This window comes from Saccoglossus kowalevskii, chromosome 18 (assembly GCF_978046115.1).
Source record: "Saccoglossus kowalevskii chromosome 18, keSacKowa6.1, whole genome shotgun sequence".
Classification (NCBI taxonomy): domain Eukaryota; kingdom Metazoa; phylum Hemichordata; class Enteropneusta; family Harrimaniidae; genus Saccoglossus; species Saccoglossus kowalevskii.
The window spans coordinates 20,292,296-20,307,501 of NC_140658.1; the positions used below are offsets into that span (position 1 = coordinate 20,292,296).

At 34.8% G+C, this 15,206-nt stretch overlaps 1 protein-coding gene across 1 annotated transcript; it reads left to right on the top strand.

The window, feature by feature from the left end:
* The first annotated feature begins 2,781 nt into the window (after positions 1-2,781).
* LOC144350913 (uncharacterized) lies at positions 2,782-12,132 on the top strand. The gene is made up of 10 exons (XM_085493088.1): positions 2,782-3,448; positions 4,163-4,455; positions 4,840-4,985; positions 5,733-5,902; positions 6,112-6,318; positions 8,118-8,198; positions 9,362-9,985; positions 10,692-10,887; positions 11,259-11,516; positions 11,765-12,132. The coding sequence occupies exons 1-10, from the start codon at positions 3,179-3,181 to the stop codon at positions 11,920-11,922; spliced, it is 2,403 nt and encodes an 800-aa protein (XP_085349214.1). The 5' UTR covers positions 2,782-3,178; the 3' UTR covers positions 11,923-12,132.
* Positions 12,133-15,206: the final 3,074 nt, after the last annotated feature.

Genomic DNA, 15,206 nt, shown 5'->3' on the forward strand with positions numbered 1-15,206 from the left:
TAATCCTGTTCTTGAAAACACTTTTTTTTAGTAGTCACTGTGAGCTACCAATTTGGTAATGTATAACCTCTCATGAAAACTGGTAGACTGTGGGCAAACAGTCAACACATAGAGGTATTTAAAATTGCATCAAATAGATGCAACCCATACTACTAAGAAAGCACAGCACAAAGCACAGTAATGTCACTAAAAACTACAATTAAAGTTAAATATAAAAAACTAAAACTACAATTATTAATTTAGCCATGACTAAACATGGATGTTACCTCCATGAAATAAACAAGCAACTCAAGGAATACATTCTCTAAGACAAGCCTACTACATTGTACATCACTGTTTATATAAGCAATTGGGCTTGTTGTAGGTTTTAATATCAAAACACTGAAATGAGGAAACTAGATACTAGTAGCCTTAATTAGTTGGTTGTTGCCATTTACACATTAACACTTTTCGTAAATCCGGAATCTCCAGCTTCTATTGACATAGAATGGCAACACTTGAACATCCTGCTTGGAATCAACATTGAATTATTATGCAAAATACTACCAATGTACACAAACAAACCCATTTTTATAAAAAAAAAATTGTATATCATCACAAATTCAGTAAATGCTAACTAAATTCAATAATTTCAGTTTGAAATGTTTAAAAATAATATTTTTTTACACAGAGACATAAAAACTGGCATATGGCGTTACATTAATAAGCGTTGATATTAAAGCGCGGCTCCGCAATCCCAGGAATTGCACCAGTGCATCATGGGAAATGTAATTTGCATGGTCCGCCCAGTTGTTTACTTGATACACAGCTGTTATCATTTCAACTGAAGGCGTTAATTCCGTAAGCTAACGTCATGCATTACGCTATTATCTGATTTGAAAGGACTTGCTGAATCCCGTTGTTCGACGTTCACTGGGCCTACGCACTCTTTTGAAAGCCGTTTTCTGTGTTTGTTTCGCTCGTGGTCGACTGTAAAGCACAATTTCTGTAAATGGCGTGACGGCATTGTAAGGTTCTCTCTGAATTGAGCTCATGCCTTTGCTTTCTTGTTATTGTACTAATATGTTACAAGTGCGACCTTTTTATACAATGTATTTATTCATTCACTCGCTGCTATTAGGCGTCGTTTATACAAAAAGTATTGGATGATGCTCGGACGACGAAATGCGTGGACTGACGAAAGATACATCCAGCGCAAGTCACAACTTATGAGGGCTGATGACGCTGTGGTCACACAAAAAGAAGTGATGCCGGAGTGTGTTGTAAGACAGATACGCGGACTGTATCCCAATCTTCCAGGCGTGCCTTATATGGGTCATCTCTGGTACTGAAAAATATGTGTCTTTCATTGATACAAACGAACTAAACGGCCCTTTTCAGGGCCAACAAATATTCCAAAAAGAGAACTACCGTATTGTCAATTACTTGCATCATGAAAAAAAACTGTAGTTTATTTGAATGACTTACACAATGTAGTTGTCGTACAACGTTTGCCATAATGTGTCTTGTCGGCTCGGCAATAATGACGTTATGCAACGTCAAAAAAACAAAAACAAAAAAAAACTTTATTATACGTATACGGCTGTGCGGCACGGGTCCGACGCCAAATATACATAAATATATGCGCGGCTCATACTAGTACGTGACAAAAAGGGCTAAATATTTCACTGCGGGGACATGTTTCAGGGAACATTATAATTTTTTGTGAGACCTTTCAATTTATTTATTTCGAGAACGAAGAGAAATTTGAGAAGCATACTCGACATATTGTAGGGGACGTATTTGGGACTCCCTCGACTCTTTTCATCGATATCAGAGTGAAACCCATTTTTTTTACAGCCCTGCATGGAACTATAAACCAGTTCCATGAGCCCTGTAACCGCGAATGTCTTTCTTTGCGCACACACACAACAGAAATTATTGATATGTTTACGCAAAGTCCCTCCCCTCTCGCGCACACCCCAGCTCGTGCGATTCGCACTCGCTCGGGTCGGACCGCTTCGTGGAGCGCCGACGATGTCCCCTGAGATGAGAGGACGGACAGACAGCTCACAGCATATCATTTCTTATTAGCTCCACGATATCACTTACATGATCAACTCCGTAATTACATAAACATACCTAGAGATTGAACAAATAACTCGGGATTAACACCTTACATTTGCATAAACCCATGACTGACAGCCAGTTTGAGCAGTCAAAACGACTGTTTGAATCATGCTTTTCTGTCGCTTTTACGCGGAAATCGCACTGACATCGCACCGAACTCGTAAATTAACATCGCAGTTGTATCGCGGACATATTCATGTTTGTGTACGACATGAAAATAAAGCACCACAGGCGTTAAGATTGCCGAAAAGCGTGATTTTGCGGAGCACCCCGAAGAGATGTTTCACGCTTGAGTGTCATTTGCATACTGAAAAGTGGCGGCCATCTTTCCTTTTATACACCCAGACCCGCGGTTTAAGAAAATCAAATTGACGCCACCCCACATAAACAAACACACAACACAACAACCGCGCACAAGTGAGTGAGTGACACTTTATGATCTACAGACAACGAAAATAAGATATAATGTAGTAACTTACCATCAAATTGATAAACGCTCGTTGAACTTACTGATTGGAAACTAATGCTGGAAAAATGTTCACTCCCGTGAGATGGACCATTCATATCGTCGTTCTCTTCTAAATTCTCAATGTCGGAGTCAGAAACAGACAGTGCCAATGACGATACTGCACTTTAAATTTTCGCGGGCAAAGCAACCAACTTACTATCAAAACTCAAGGACGTTGTCGTTCAAATCTATGCAAGCAGTTTTAAAAGTCAGGGGTCATATCACTTGCTCTGAAAGGTCACGTCGCGCGTGCGTATTGAGGAAGGCACGAGGACATTGATAGTGCAAACTTTTTTTTTACCGTGAACTTTTGGTGGTATTCTGTTGGTGTTAATTGGTTAAGTGTGCTTTTGGATTGTGGCGGGAAACTTGCGTATGACAACGCAGCCAGTCCGTTTACAGATAACCGGTACCGGAAACTGAAAATATGGCGTTTCAAAATTTCGCCATGATCATGACAGTCCGATTTAATCCAGGATTAGGATTATCGTTTTGCTTCCATATAAATGGTGAACGTTTCTGTGACAGCTCATTTTACCCCGCATTTTACTTGTTACCAAGATGCCTGGAAAACGCAGCTGGTGGTTTGTGCTCGAAAAGAAAGTAGACGGCCACGACGGACCTGAACATAGTGAAGCCGAAGACGCTGTTGTTTATTTGTACGTAACACAGCCATCACTGAACGGCCCCAACAAACACAAAGGTGTTCGTCTTCGCAGACCAGGTTCTCGAAAACTGCAAGCAGAGTCTCAAAGTCAAAACGAATGCAATCCTGTAAAAAGTATAGCAGTGTCAACCCATCTAGATGAGAAGAAATCACCTGGTATCAAGGTAAAGTTGTGGCGAGTCACTGTTACATGTAATTGTTATTTACCCCATCTCATCAGGTTGAAATGAATGTTGATTTATGAAAAAAAGCCATTGGGGGGAGGGGGGTCACTGGTTACTGAATTAAATATGCTTTACGTGTAGTGTTATGTAAGAATTAGAAATGATTCACCCAATATCAGCTTCTATGTTTCCTGCATTGTTTCCCAGGAGAATACTACTACTTGCACTGTGAAATGCTTTATTTTCACTGGAACAGTTTTGAGGCATTATGTCTGTATTAAATTTTCAGTGTGTTGTATCAAAGACTAGAGAAGAGTCTTTGGTTGTATCAAGGCTGAATGTAAAGTATAGGGAAAAGGGCAATTTATTTTAGAGAAAAAATGCCTTCAGCGAAAATAAAATCCAGTGAAAATAAAGTATTCCACAGTATTTAGTTTCTGGGACGTTAATTATTAATGCGTTGTCAAAAAAGTAATTTTTTTCATATCTGAATACATTATGACATTCTGTATTAATTTTTTTAAATGATAAATTTTCTGTTATTAAACACATTTTCGTTGGTTTGTGCTTTTAAGGTGCAAAATTGCTTTCTAAGCCAGTGTTGGTATGCTACTATTAGGGGTCAAACAAACCTATTTACAAAGAGCATTAGACTAAATTTAGGAAACAATACAACCCTAAATTATAACTATCTTTGCATTATCCATTTTTCAGGTTAATTTTTTTGGTAGAGACAAGTCAATAGTTTTCTTCAGACCCCAGTTTGAGTGGAACCGTAATGAATTTTGCCATCAGTTTTCTGAAATCAGGGATGCAGGAGAATTTGTTGGCAAGTTTAATAAGTGCGCTTATAAAAGTGGGATTGCGGATGATTCAGCTTCAGTTGGAGAAAATGGCTCTTTTGAGAGTGACATGTCCTTTGATATAAGTGCAAGTTGTTCTCCATGTTCATCAAACTCTCATCCACCAAGCAATGATGAAATTGACAATGTCTCTGAGAATACTAGGTAAGTTTAACATTAATTTATTTTCAAACAAATACTGCTGTTAAAGTTGTATTCAATTTTTTTTTTAAATTTATCATTTCCTCTTTATAAAATATAAGTTATACAATGCTGCTACAGTATAAAACACTGAAAACACTGTTTTAAAAGACTGAGTTTGCACCAACTTAAGGGGTCTCAATTTAACATTTTGATTACGACTGTAAACTGCTGTATTGCTGGTAAGTATCCACTGTATCGCAATGTGTTTTGCTATGTTATTAGAACATATTGTTATTAATTTACACTTTCAATGTGCAACTCCCTAGGGCAGTGCTGGTATGCTACTCACTGCTGCATCATGGGATTTATTAGTAGATAATCAAATGCTTTCTGTTCAAACTGCAGCACTTCTTCTGAGCAAAACAGAAAACTTGGTAAAAGAAAGAAAAAAGATGTTGTAAGTGATATTGAGGTGCCTAATCTCACTAAACAACGGAAGAAAGAAGTGATTGCTGATCCCATGAAACAGGGAATATCAGATTGTAAAATAGGTAATCAAAAGCTTTCAATTTTTGTTTTTAACTCATACATGTAGATCCAAGGACAAGGGACTGTCCTTGTGTAGAATATACACTGGTATATCAAATTAAATTATTCATTTGGGGTTTGAAAAATTTGGAATGTCAAAATCTAAGCTTTTTATCTGCCCAACTTTGGTGGTAGTTCATTAGTGAGCAATGTCTTTTATTTGTTTTGTTCATTAATGCTAATGGAATTTTGAACACAACAATTTCAGTTGATCTATCTATTATTTCTTTGAGATGGCTTTTACTGATTTGGTGTGACGCTGATTACAAAGAAAAATTGAGTAACCACACATATGCATGTCATGTTAATTAATTAATGGACCATTTGCATAATTGACCTTAATTTCTAAAGATATTTTATGAAGTATTGGTTTAATTTTGAGTAACCTCGTAAAAACATACTTGCTATTCACTTGTGAGGGATGTGCTATATTGATTTTCAGTGTAATGAAGGAGGCTGATGACATGTTTTTCTGAGTTATCAGGGTCAGGTCATCATTCAAAGCCATTTTAAACATGCAATTAGTAAGGAATACTTCACAAATGAAACACTTTCCACAAATTCGAATGATATATTTAGTTGTTATCACATTTTAGCAAAACCATACTACATTGCCTGCATTTTCTTATATTATGTACCTTGAACTAATTCAACCATTAATATGTTATTTTAAATGCATATTGGATAAGACAAAAAATTTATTTGTTTAGGACTTTACAAGGTACATATCAGCAATATGGAGGTGGGTACAAATCGAGACCTGGATGAGGAGTTTATTTCATTTTTGTTGAAGAAAATGGAAGAGTTCACTGATGACAGCTACCAGCCATACTGTGCAGTTATCAAGAATATTAATAAAGATGAGTTTAAAGCTGAAAATGTAAGCCCTAATATCAAAAATCTCTGAACCTAAAGTATTGTCTGAAGTACCAGTTGAACAAAATATAAGGGTTGGTGCTGTATAAAGAATTGATAGCATACTATTTATCATCATCTTGTTACTGATATAAAGTATAACCTACTGTGCAGTGAATTGTTTGATAGTTGCTCCTCAGGATAAAACTTTTATCTAAATATTTTATATTTTAGGTCAATGGTTACAAGTATAGTATAATTGGTGGGCAGCACAATTTTAAAGCTGCGTACATCATGGCAGAAAGGTATCCAGAAAACAGTCTTTTTAAATCCAGAATGTGTACTGTGTATGCAGGTCTGACACTTAAACAGGAGCTGTGGCTAATGAAACAACATAATGATATTGCAGGATATGTGCATAGGTTGACCCTGAAAGATAAGGTAAACATGAATACATGTAGTACATCTATGTGCCCCAATATTTCTGGTTGTTTCTGGCATGCTGGCGGGGTAGGCATTAGTACAACTATTAAGGCCAATATAATTAGTGGATGGTTTGTGTCATGGACTGAAAAAGTTGTTACATGTATTTGTTTTTATATATTTTTAGCTCTGCTGTCGACTTTGTCGAGCGGAGCTTATCATATGAGTGATTGTCCGTCGTCGTCGTCCGTGTCAATGTTTTACTTTTTCGACTTCTTCTTGAAAACTACAAGCCTAAATGCTTTGATACTTGGTGTATATGTACCTTGGGTAGACCTCTCTCAGATTTGTTTATTTTGTAATGATATCTTTAATTCTCTAATTTTGGTGAATATTTTTATCATTTTTGGTAAAAAGTGATATTTTCGACTTCTTGTTAAAAACCGCAAGTCCAATTGCTTTGATACTACATATATAGGTACTACATGTGAACCTCTCTCAGATTTGTTCATTTCGTGATGATATCTTCAATTCTCTAATTTTGGTGAATATTTTTGTAATTTTTGGTAAAAAGTGATCTTTTCGATTTCTTGTTAAAAACCACAAGTCCGATTGCTTTGATATTACATATATAGGTACTACATGTGGACCTCTCTCAGATTTGTTCATTTTGTGATGATATCTTCAATTCTCTAATTTTGGTGAATATTTTTGTAATTTTTGGTAAAAAGTGATATTTTCGACTTCTTGTAAAAAACCAATAGTCTGATTGCTTTGATATTACATATATAGGTACTACATGTAGAGCTTTCTTAGATTTGTTCATTTCGTGATGATATCTTCAATTCTCTAATTTTGGTGAATATTTTGGTCATTTTTGGTAGAAAGTGATATTTTCGACTTCTTGTTAAAAACTGTAAGTCCGATTGCTTTGATACTATACATATTGTTCATTTTCTAATGATGTCTTCAGTTCTTTAATTGAAATGTGCATTGCTAACAGCGGAGCTATCTCAGCCGATAGGCTGCTTGTTTATATATATTAGGTCATTCTAAATCATTTAGCAACTTTCAGTACAATTTCTATTCATTATTTTTCACATTTTTTAAGAGGGCGATATCACAGTGGTAAGAAACATAACTTTTATATGTCAGGCTTTGATTAACTTAACTTCAGTTTACACTTGCAAATTTCAGGCAGTGGGATTTTTCAGTAAGTCAGTCTGCTGCTATTTCTGATAAAAATTGCCACTGGAAGTTTGATGTGTTACTGTGATGTCCTACTACGTTCTGTCCTACTACCCCTGGCTAGCATCCCTGTTCTCTTAAACAAACATAACTTGAAATGACGACAATGAAATTAATATAATGTAGAAACTATTGCCTGGTTGAAAAAATGTTGTTTTGCTACATTGTTATTTATTCATGGTTATTGGTTTTGTTTTACCATTTCTGTTTTTTTCTCTCTAAAAACCATCATCTGTACTGTTTTTTATTCATGGTTATTGGTTTTGTTTTACCATTTCTGTTTTTTTTTCTCTAAAAACCATCATCTGTACTGTTTTCATATTTTAAGTACTTTTGCTGCTCTGCATTTTATTACCTTGATCTTGGAAAGGTATATTAGAGAAAAATGTTGTCACCGACCCTGTCATTAGCAATTTTGTGGGTGCATTAACGCAAAAAGACTATCCAATATCCAACTCAACTTGATGTGAAGAATTATAATTTCGGCATGTCTACAGTTTTTAATCTATACCATTCCATTAAAAAGTTTGATGATACCAGAAAATAATGCATGACTGATCTTTTGACAGGTTCATATGGCTCGTCTCCGTAAGGCAGTGGAAGAAAACCGAATTACGTGGGTAAATGAGTGTCGACTGTGGTTAAATGAGGTAAAGGTTGGCATTGATATTATACTGCACTGTGATTTGGTGGCTATTTGACACAATACAATATTGTTTATATGTAGATTATGTATATCCTTCATGACATTAGGTGCTTATTTAGTGTTGTTCTTCACAAGGAGGTGTCTATCAATCAAACTTCCCATCTTTTGAACAGACTTTTCCACCTATCATGTCATAATAACAGAGTCACAATACTATCTAGCATTCTCACTGATGTTTTCATTTGTCGTTTAGTGGCCAAATCCTAGATCATGAACCTATTTATTGAAATGTTGGCAGTTAAATTGTATCCGGTGTTAATTTGTAGTACCATGAGACAAGAACAATTCAAAGGAGTTTGTTTTGCACTCATTTATTGACTTATCATCAACAAAGAATAACAGTGTCTCTTAAAACAAAAACATGTGCGAAACACCTCACGTAAAACATTTTCTTATAAAATAAAATACAACTTCCCAAGTTACTCATGATTGTCAGATTGGTCCACCTAAGTTGATAGTATTACAGTACAGGTTACTTTAAAGTTATGCAAATTAGTATGCTAAATTATGCAAATATTTTCGTGACTATTTTGTAACAGCTTTATAATTATTAACATCAGGTTATATTACTTATTTACAAATTCTGGGACTTTTTCCAGAAGAGCCTGATTTATCTGACTTAGATCATGGAGCTAAAAATGCTACACTATGCCATGGCGCTGTAAGCATGAATATTTCATTTCATAATATCATTCTTATAATATAAATCACATTAGAAAACAGAAAAGAGCAGTCAAATTATTGTTATCCTTCATTCATGGGTTTGAATCCCAGCATAGTCTCGTTTTGAATGCGGACACATTTTCCCTTATAAAATTCTTCAAGGGAATGGATATGTGCATTAAGTTAAGATAAAATCACTAAGAAATTATTAGATTACATGTATACATGTATGCCCAGTAAGTCGAGATGAGGAAAATGTGACAGTTGCAATCAGTGGAAACAGCTCACACAGACCTTTATCAGAATATAAAGTCTTGAAATGGAGGCTTGTGACTGGTAGATAGTCATGTGCCATGATTTGAGTACATATTGCAAAAACAACAATAGTGTAAAATATAGATTGATTACATTAGACTAAATGATTTTTTTCTTTAATACATATAGAATCGTAATGATGTAAACACTATATGTGCTTTGGCAGAACTATCAGAAGGCACCTACCAGTTAATGCAGACAGTGATGCAAATGCATGAAGAAGGCAGACTCAAGGATCAACGTCTGTCAAAGAAAGATAGGATGCAGAAGCCAAGTTTAAAGACGTACCTCTTTAGAGAATTGGTGTTCCTAAATGAGGACACCGTTAAGATGCAATTTAATCATCTTATTGATGGAGTGATGTCCATGCAGGAGTTTAGTAAAGAAAATGACTTTTTAAAAAAATTATCAACTGTTCAACGGCATTTTGTGGCACAGCTAGGGTTAAAGACATGGGATGAAGTAGAGAAATTGTATCCAAGTTTTTGTACTAGAGACTATCTCAAGCGATATTTAGATTTAGACTTCAAAAAGGGCACCCCTGAAGTCCTCATACAAGCATGCCAAAAACTGAGGAATTCTAATTTACCAAGAGAAAATACTTCAGATGTTAAATTCTCTGCAATGAATGGTGCATCAAATACCAAAAGTTTTGTGATTGACTTGCCTGCCCTTTCTTTGAGTAGCAGAGATGTCAAAAAAGCAGTTGAATCATTCAGTGGAGCATCACTCTGTATACTGAATATGGCAGAGGTAAGTTAACTTGAATAAATATGGCTACCCTAAGGGAATAAACATTTTGAGGATGTCAATACTGTAGGATACCTATTTTTGCTTGGAATTAATTTTCGCTATTTTCAGTGAAGGAATGATTCAGTGAAAATAAAATTCAGCGAGTATACCTTTTTTCCTATCTTTTACATTCAATTCGCCAAAAGTCGGTGAAAATAAATCCCACACAAAACACCTAAAATTAATCCCAGCTAAAATGAAGTATTTTACAGTATTGCTTGAAGAACACAAAACATGTATGGGTAGTCAATCTGAATTAAATTTGAAGCCTGGGGCTTCTATGTTACTCTATGTAATTTACAGTTTGGCCAGTAGGTTTAGTTGAGGCTTTGCTATTGGTACATGTATGAATCTTCTAGATAATTACTGATCTCCCATTATGGAACAGACTATTCAACCCAGGGCAAGGGACTTTAGCAGTGGTTTTACAAGGTCAATGTTCTAGTAATTAACATTTTACACTGGTTTGAGGAGACACTTAAATTACAAAAATTGTAATAGAATAATAAATATTATGACAATCTATTTTGATGGGTAATTATACATATAAGAGTGATTTTAGTGTTGATTGATTCGTAATGTATTGCATACACGAGTATTCCCATAACCTCACCACAATAGTTCATTTTTGTATTGTCTAATAAACAGGTATGCGTTTGTTTTTCAGTCATGGAGTGAGGATGACCTTTTAAGCTTCACCACAGCGTTAAGGTCATTGAGTTTGGATAGTGGAGTGCCGTACTACACACTGGTGATACTCACTTCATTATCTCTTGTAATGAGTACAAAAAAAACATTGGAAAAGATGGATATGTTTTCCAAGGTGGAGGATATATATTACCTGATAGAGAACACAAAATCAAGTAAGTTTGCTTATTACAAATGTAAAGTAGTTCATTACCCAGAAAAAACACTTTCTAGTTCATAAGAAATCATCCATAATTTTCAAAGCTCTCCATTAATTTGTATTCAAATTAATCAGAATAATTAAAATTAAATATGGCAAAATTCACCATGAGAGTGAGCACTTGTGGATTGTTGTAGGGAAAGGTTTTAGGGGCATATCCATGTTATTTATTGTCCAGCTAGTGTATTCCTTGTCAGGATTTTTTACATGTACAAATGTAGTTGTTACCTGTAGTTTTCTAAACACTATTCTTTGTATGTTCATTTGTATGTATGTATGCACCCATTTATTTATTTATTTGTCTGTTTATTTATTTATATATTACAGATAGTACAACATTTTGGCAAAGTTTGCATGGAATGACCATCGCCTACTGGTCTTGTACAGGTCACATCACTGAGCGGCAGATTGATTTTAAGGGACAGGCACACCACAACCTGATAAATGTCAATCAAGACAAAATGATCGCTGATGAATCTGGCAACATTGTTGATTATGATCAGAGACCAGTAGAGTTGATGGAAACATTAATTAAATTATTTACCAGAGAAAAGGATTGGATATTGGAAGTTGCCAGTGGTACAGGTATATATATAATAATAAACTTTAGTATTAGTCCGCAAAGATTTGCTAAGCAAAATAAACATGTTTCTGTGGCACATTGGTAACGTGTAGCTCCCTTTACCACACACCATTTGGAAGTTTTTGCTCTGATGCGTAAACCCTCTGACATTAACAATATTGTGACTTTGAACAACAAGCTAACACTATAAACTAAATAGAAATTTATCAAGCTTGCACACATGTTTGAATTATCTTTTATTTTTCATTAGGTTCTGCAATGATTGCATCACTGAGAAGTGGAAGAAATTGCTTGGCACTTGAAAACAACAAGGAGAAGTACAATGCTATTGTAAAAAGAGCAACAACAGAAGAAAGTCAGATCATGATGACCGAATATGCATATACATCTGACAGTGAGGAAGAGTGAGAATAATGGAGCTATGCTTATTACTTATTGTCCGTCGTCGTCAACTTCTCGAAACCACAAGTCAGAATGTTTTCAAATTTGACATGCAAGTACCTCGGATGGTTCTTTCTCAGATTTGTTCAGCTCATTTCAAAATCTCAAAATTCTTCAACATTTTTGTCATTTACGGTCATCCAGGTTATATAATAAAATATAAAATAATTAACATTTCATTTTTGTTAGTGTATCTTTATTAATTAAAATATGTACACATTATATCTAATTGGGGTGGGAATTGCCAAGCCAGTTTATAATAAATATTTTTTTAAACAACACTGACCGCGAAATACACCCTTCAGCAGTTACTGCCGAATATTTTATATTGCAATTTCTTTCAATTTCTAATTTGTTTTGTTGCAATGCATTAGTACCCCCGGTAGTTATAATAATAATTTATTCAGTATACACCCTAGGCCTCGGGCCCTTTGTGCTAAAGGAAATAACGACAACAATTTAGTGACCTTAAGTATAAATACATGCATATAAAAAGTACAGACTTAAGGCATTAATTGTTCTCTCTGTTTGAGCAAATAATAAAAATTTGGCTAAATTTCTCACAGCCAGTGTCCACATTGTATGAGGACATAATCTGAATAAACCTCTCTATATTATGGTTAATAAAATATTGTCTAGGAATATACTTTTCCCTCAAGGGCAGGTATGACGTACATATCAAAAGAAAATGGTACTCGTTTTCTATGTTGATCATGATAACTGTGGCATATTTAAAATAGTAATAATGTAAATATATATACAATTCTTTATTTCATTGTTAACATACTATAATTTACCTATATTCGAAAACAGTTTATTTCAATGAAATTATTGTTGTCCTTTGCATCACCAATAAGGTCATACATAATGTTTATTGGCCTTTGAAACTAGGGATACTACCAGAGCATGGGTCTTATGTTGGAACTCCTGCCAGAGCAACTGTTCAAATCATAAGGGCAAAATAATAGCCTCTAAGGATGGTATTTACAGAATAGTGCCAGTTGTTAATGAAACATAATTCTCAACAACGGTGAAAGTATTCTCTGCAAAACCCACTAGACCCGAAACCCACTTACAACAAAGCTACTAGTTTCATTCATTTATAATTCTGTGCAATTGTTACACCATCATTAATTTGGTCTTTTCCAAAGTATTAGCAGACTTGATGGTGCACAATTGTGCACCGTCATTACTTTTGTCATTTAAAAAAAAACAGACCTGATTCCATTTTTTAAGCCATGGCCCAAACATGATGGTGCATAATTGTGCACCATTGCTACCTTAGTCATTTTCAGACTTTGAGGGCAATCTTTAGGGCCATGGATCAAGGCAGTGGTGCACAATTGAAAACCATATACCTCTGAGCGATAATGTGCAATTATCAGGCCGTGTTCATATTGAAAATATTGAAATTGATGTGTCAAGCTGGATAATCATTGTTTTTGCAAACAAAATAATTAAAATTGTGTGCATCAAGTGTCAGTGCAATTATTTAATGACAAAATACATTATTGTTTAATAGTGTGAACACTGACTTTCAAAAAAACATTTTTTTACCATTTGAAATAAGTACAGCAAAATGAAATTGGGATTATTGGATTTTTTTGTGATTAATACTTCATTTTAGTCAAGATTAGAAAATCCAGAAATAGATCAGAAAGTGTTGGGGTTAAGCTTAAATGTGCGTGTTATTTTAAAGCCACACACACGCATGGTGTGCGATTTCTAAGTCTCTCAAAATGTTCTTCTACGCAATGTCATATGAGTAATGTTTCCACAGTTCACATGAAAATACTTTTTTTGAAGTTCTGCTTCAAATGTGGTTAAATATTTACACTATTTGGAGTTAAACGTCTATAATTAACAAGAATAGTATATCACCTACCACAGCAGTCCTTTCGGTTGGTAACAATCACTTCATGAACCACTTTACTACTTCCAAGGTCAACTCGCGACCAAGGTTGGTACTGCTCATACTGCTCATAGGAATACACGTTCATAGACCAAAGATGGCCGACTGGCATTTATCTTGTTTTTTGAAAAATGTTTCTTCAACAGGATTAGTCGATTTTTGTTCAAATTTGACACAAACATTGTTTGTGTTGGGATACATGTCCTTGGTGATTTGATTCGTGTTTGAATCTAAAATGACCAAATGGCAGCCATCTTGTTGTTTTTTTCAAAATGTATTGTTGACATGTTTTTTTCAGAAATTATACATGTTATGATACATGTCCACAACAATTAGTTTCACAGTCGGATCAAAGATGGTTGACTGCCTGTAATCTTGCTTTTTGACGAAACTACTATATCTCTGTACATGAGCCCAGACAAAGAAAATACAGTTTGGATACAACAAATGCATGGATAGCTTATCCTGTTTTAATTTCTGACCGTATATTTCGATTTTGAAGAAGTAATTTAATACATCTAATTTCTGTTGATACTAGACCAGCCATTTATACACTCTAAATTACTAACTATACTTTTGGACCGCAACTTTAATTATGGCATAAATAACATTTCCCCTAATTCCAATGGGGACTATGTCATTCACAATGACTTGTTAAATATGTAGGCTTGTGGCTGCATGCCAGCACAGCCACCATACTAACAAATGTTTCCCCTAGCCAGGGGTAAATACATTCCTGTGAAGAAAATTCTATAATCATACTATAAAACTAAAAGATAAAAATTATAACAAAGAAAGTCAAATATACTGTGAGGGGAAGGGTGGGCGGGGAAGAAAGGTACAGTTTACATTGTAGCCAAACATTGCAGTGAAATGAGAACCACAGGTTGTACCTTTATACACAGTCCTCATAGGGACTGTGTTTTATAGTAGAAAGGTGTTAGCCACATCACTGCTAGATCAAATATTATTACCTAGTACTGGCGGCCCTAATTCCTCTTCCATTGGATAATCATGACTTAAGATGATTACATTTTAAAGATCACATTTAAATAATCAGGATATTAAACAATGTAGTGTAAAATTTGCATATAAATTACAATCTGCTTAAATACATCTAAACAAACAGTGGCTATTGGTATTGTAAACACACATTATATCATAATATTACACTACAATAAACCTGCGTGTTTTCCTCCAACAGTACTGGTACATAAATATTTTTCCCCTAGTGGTATATTGCTAGTCACCAAAGAACTTTCTGTTCCAGTAACTTGTTTTTTTTTCTCCTGGATCTGGTGTATAGTACCAGCTGGAAACTGTCTGATGATCATTATTA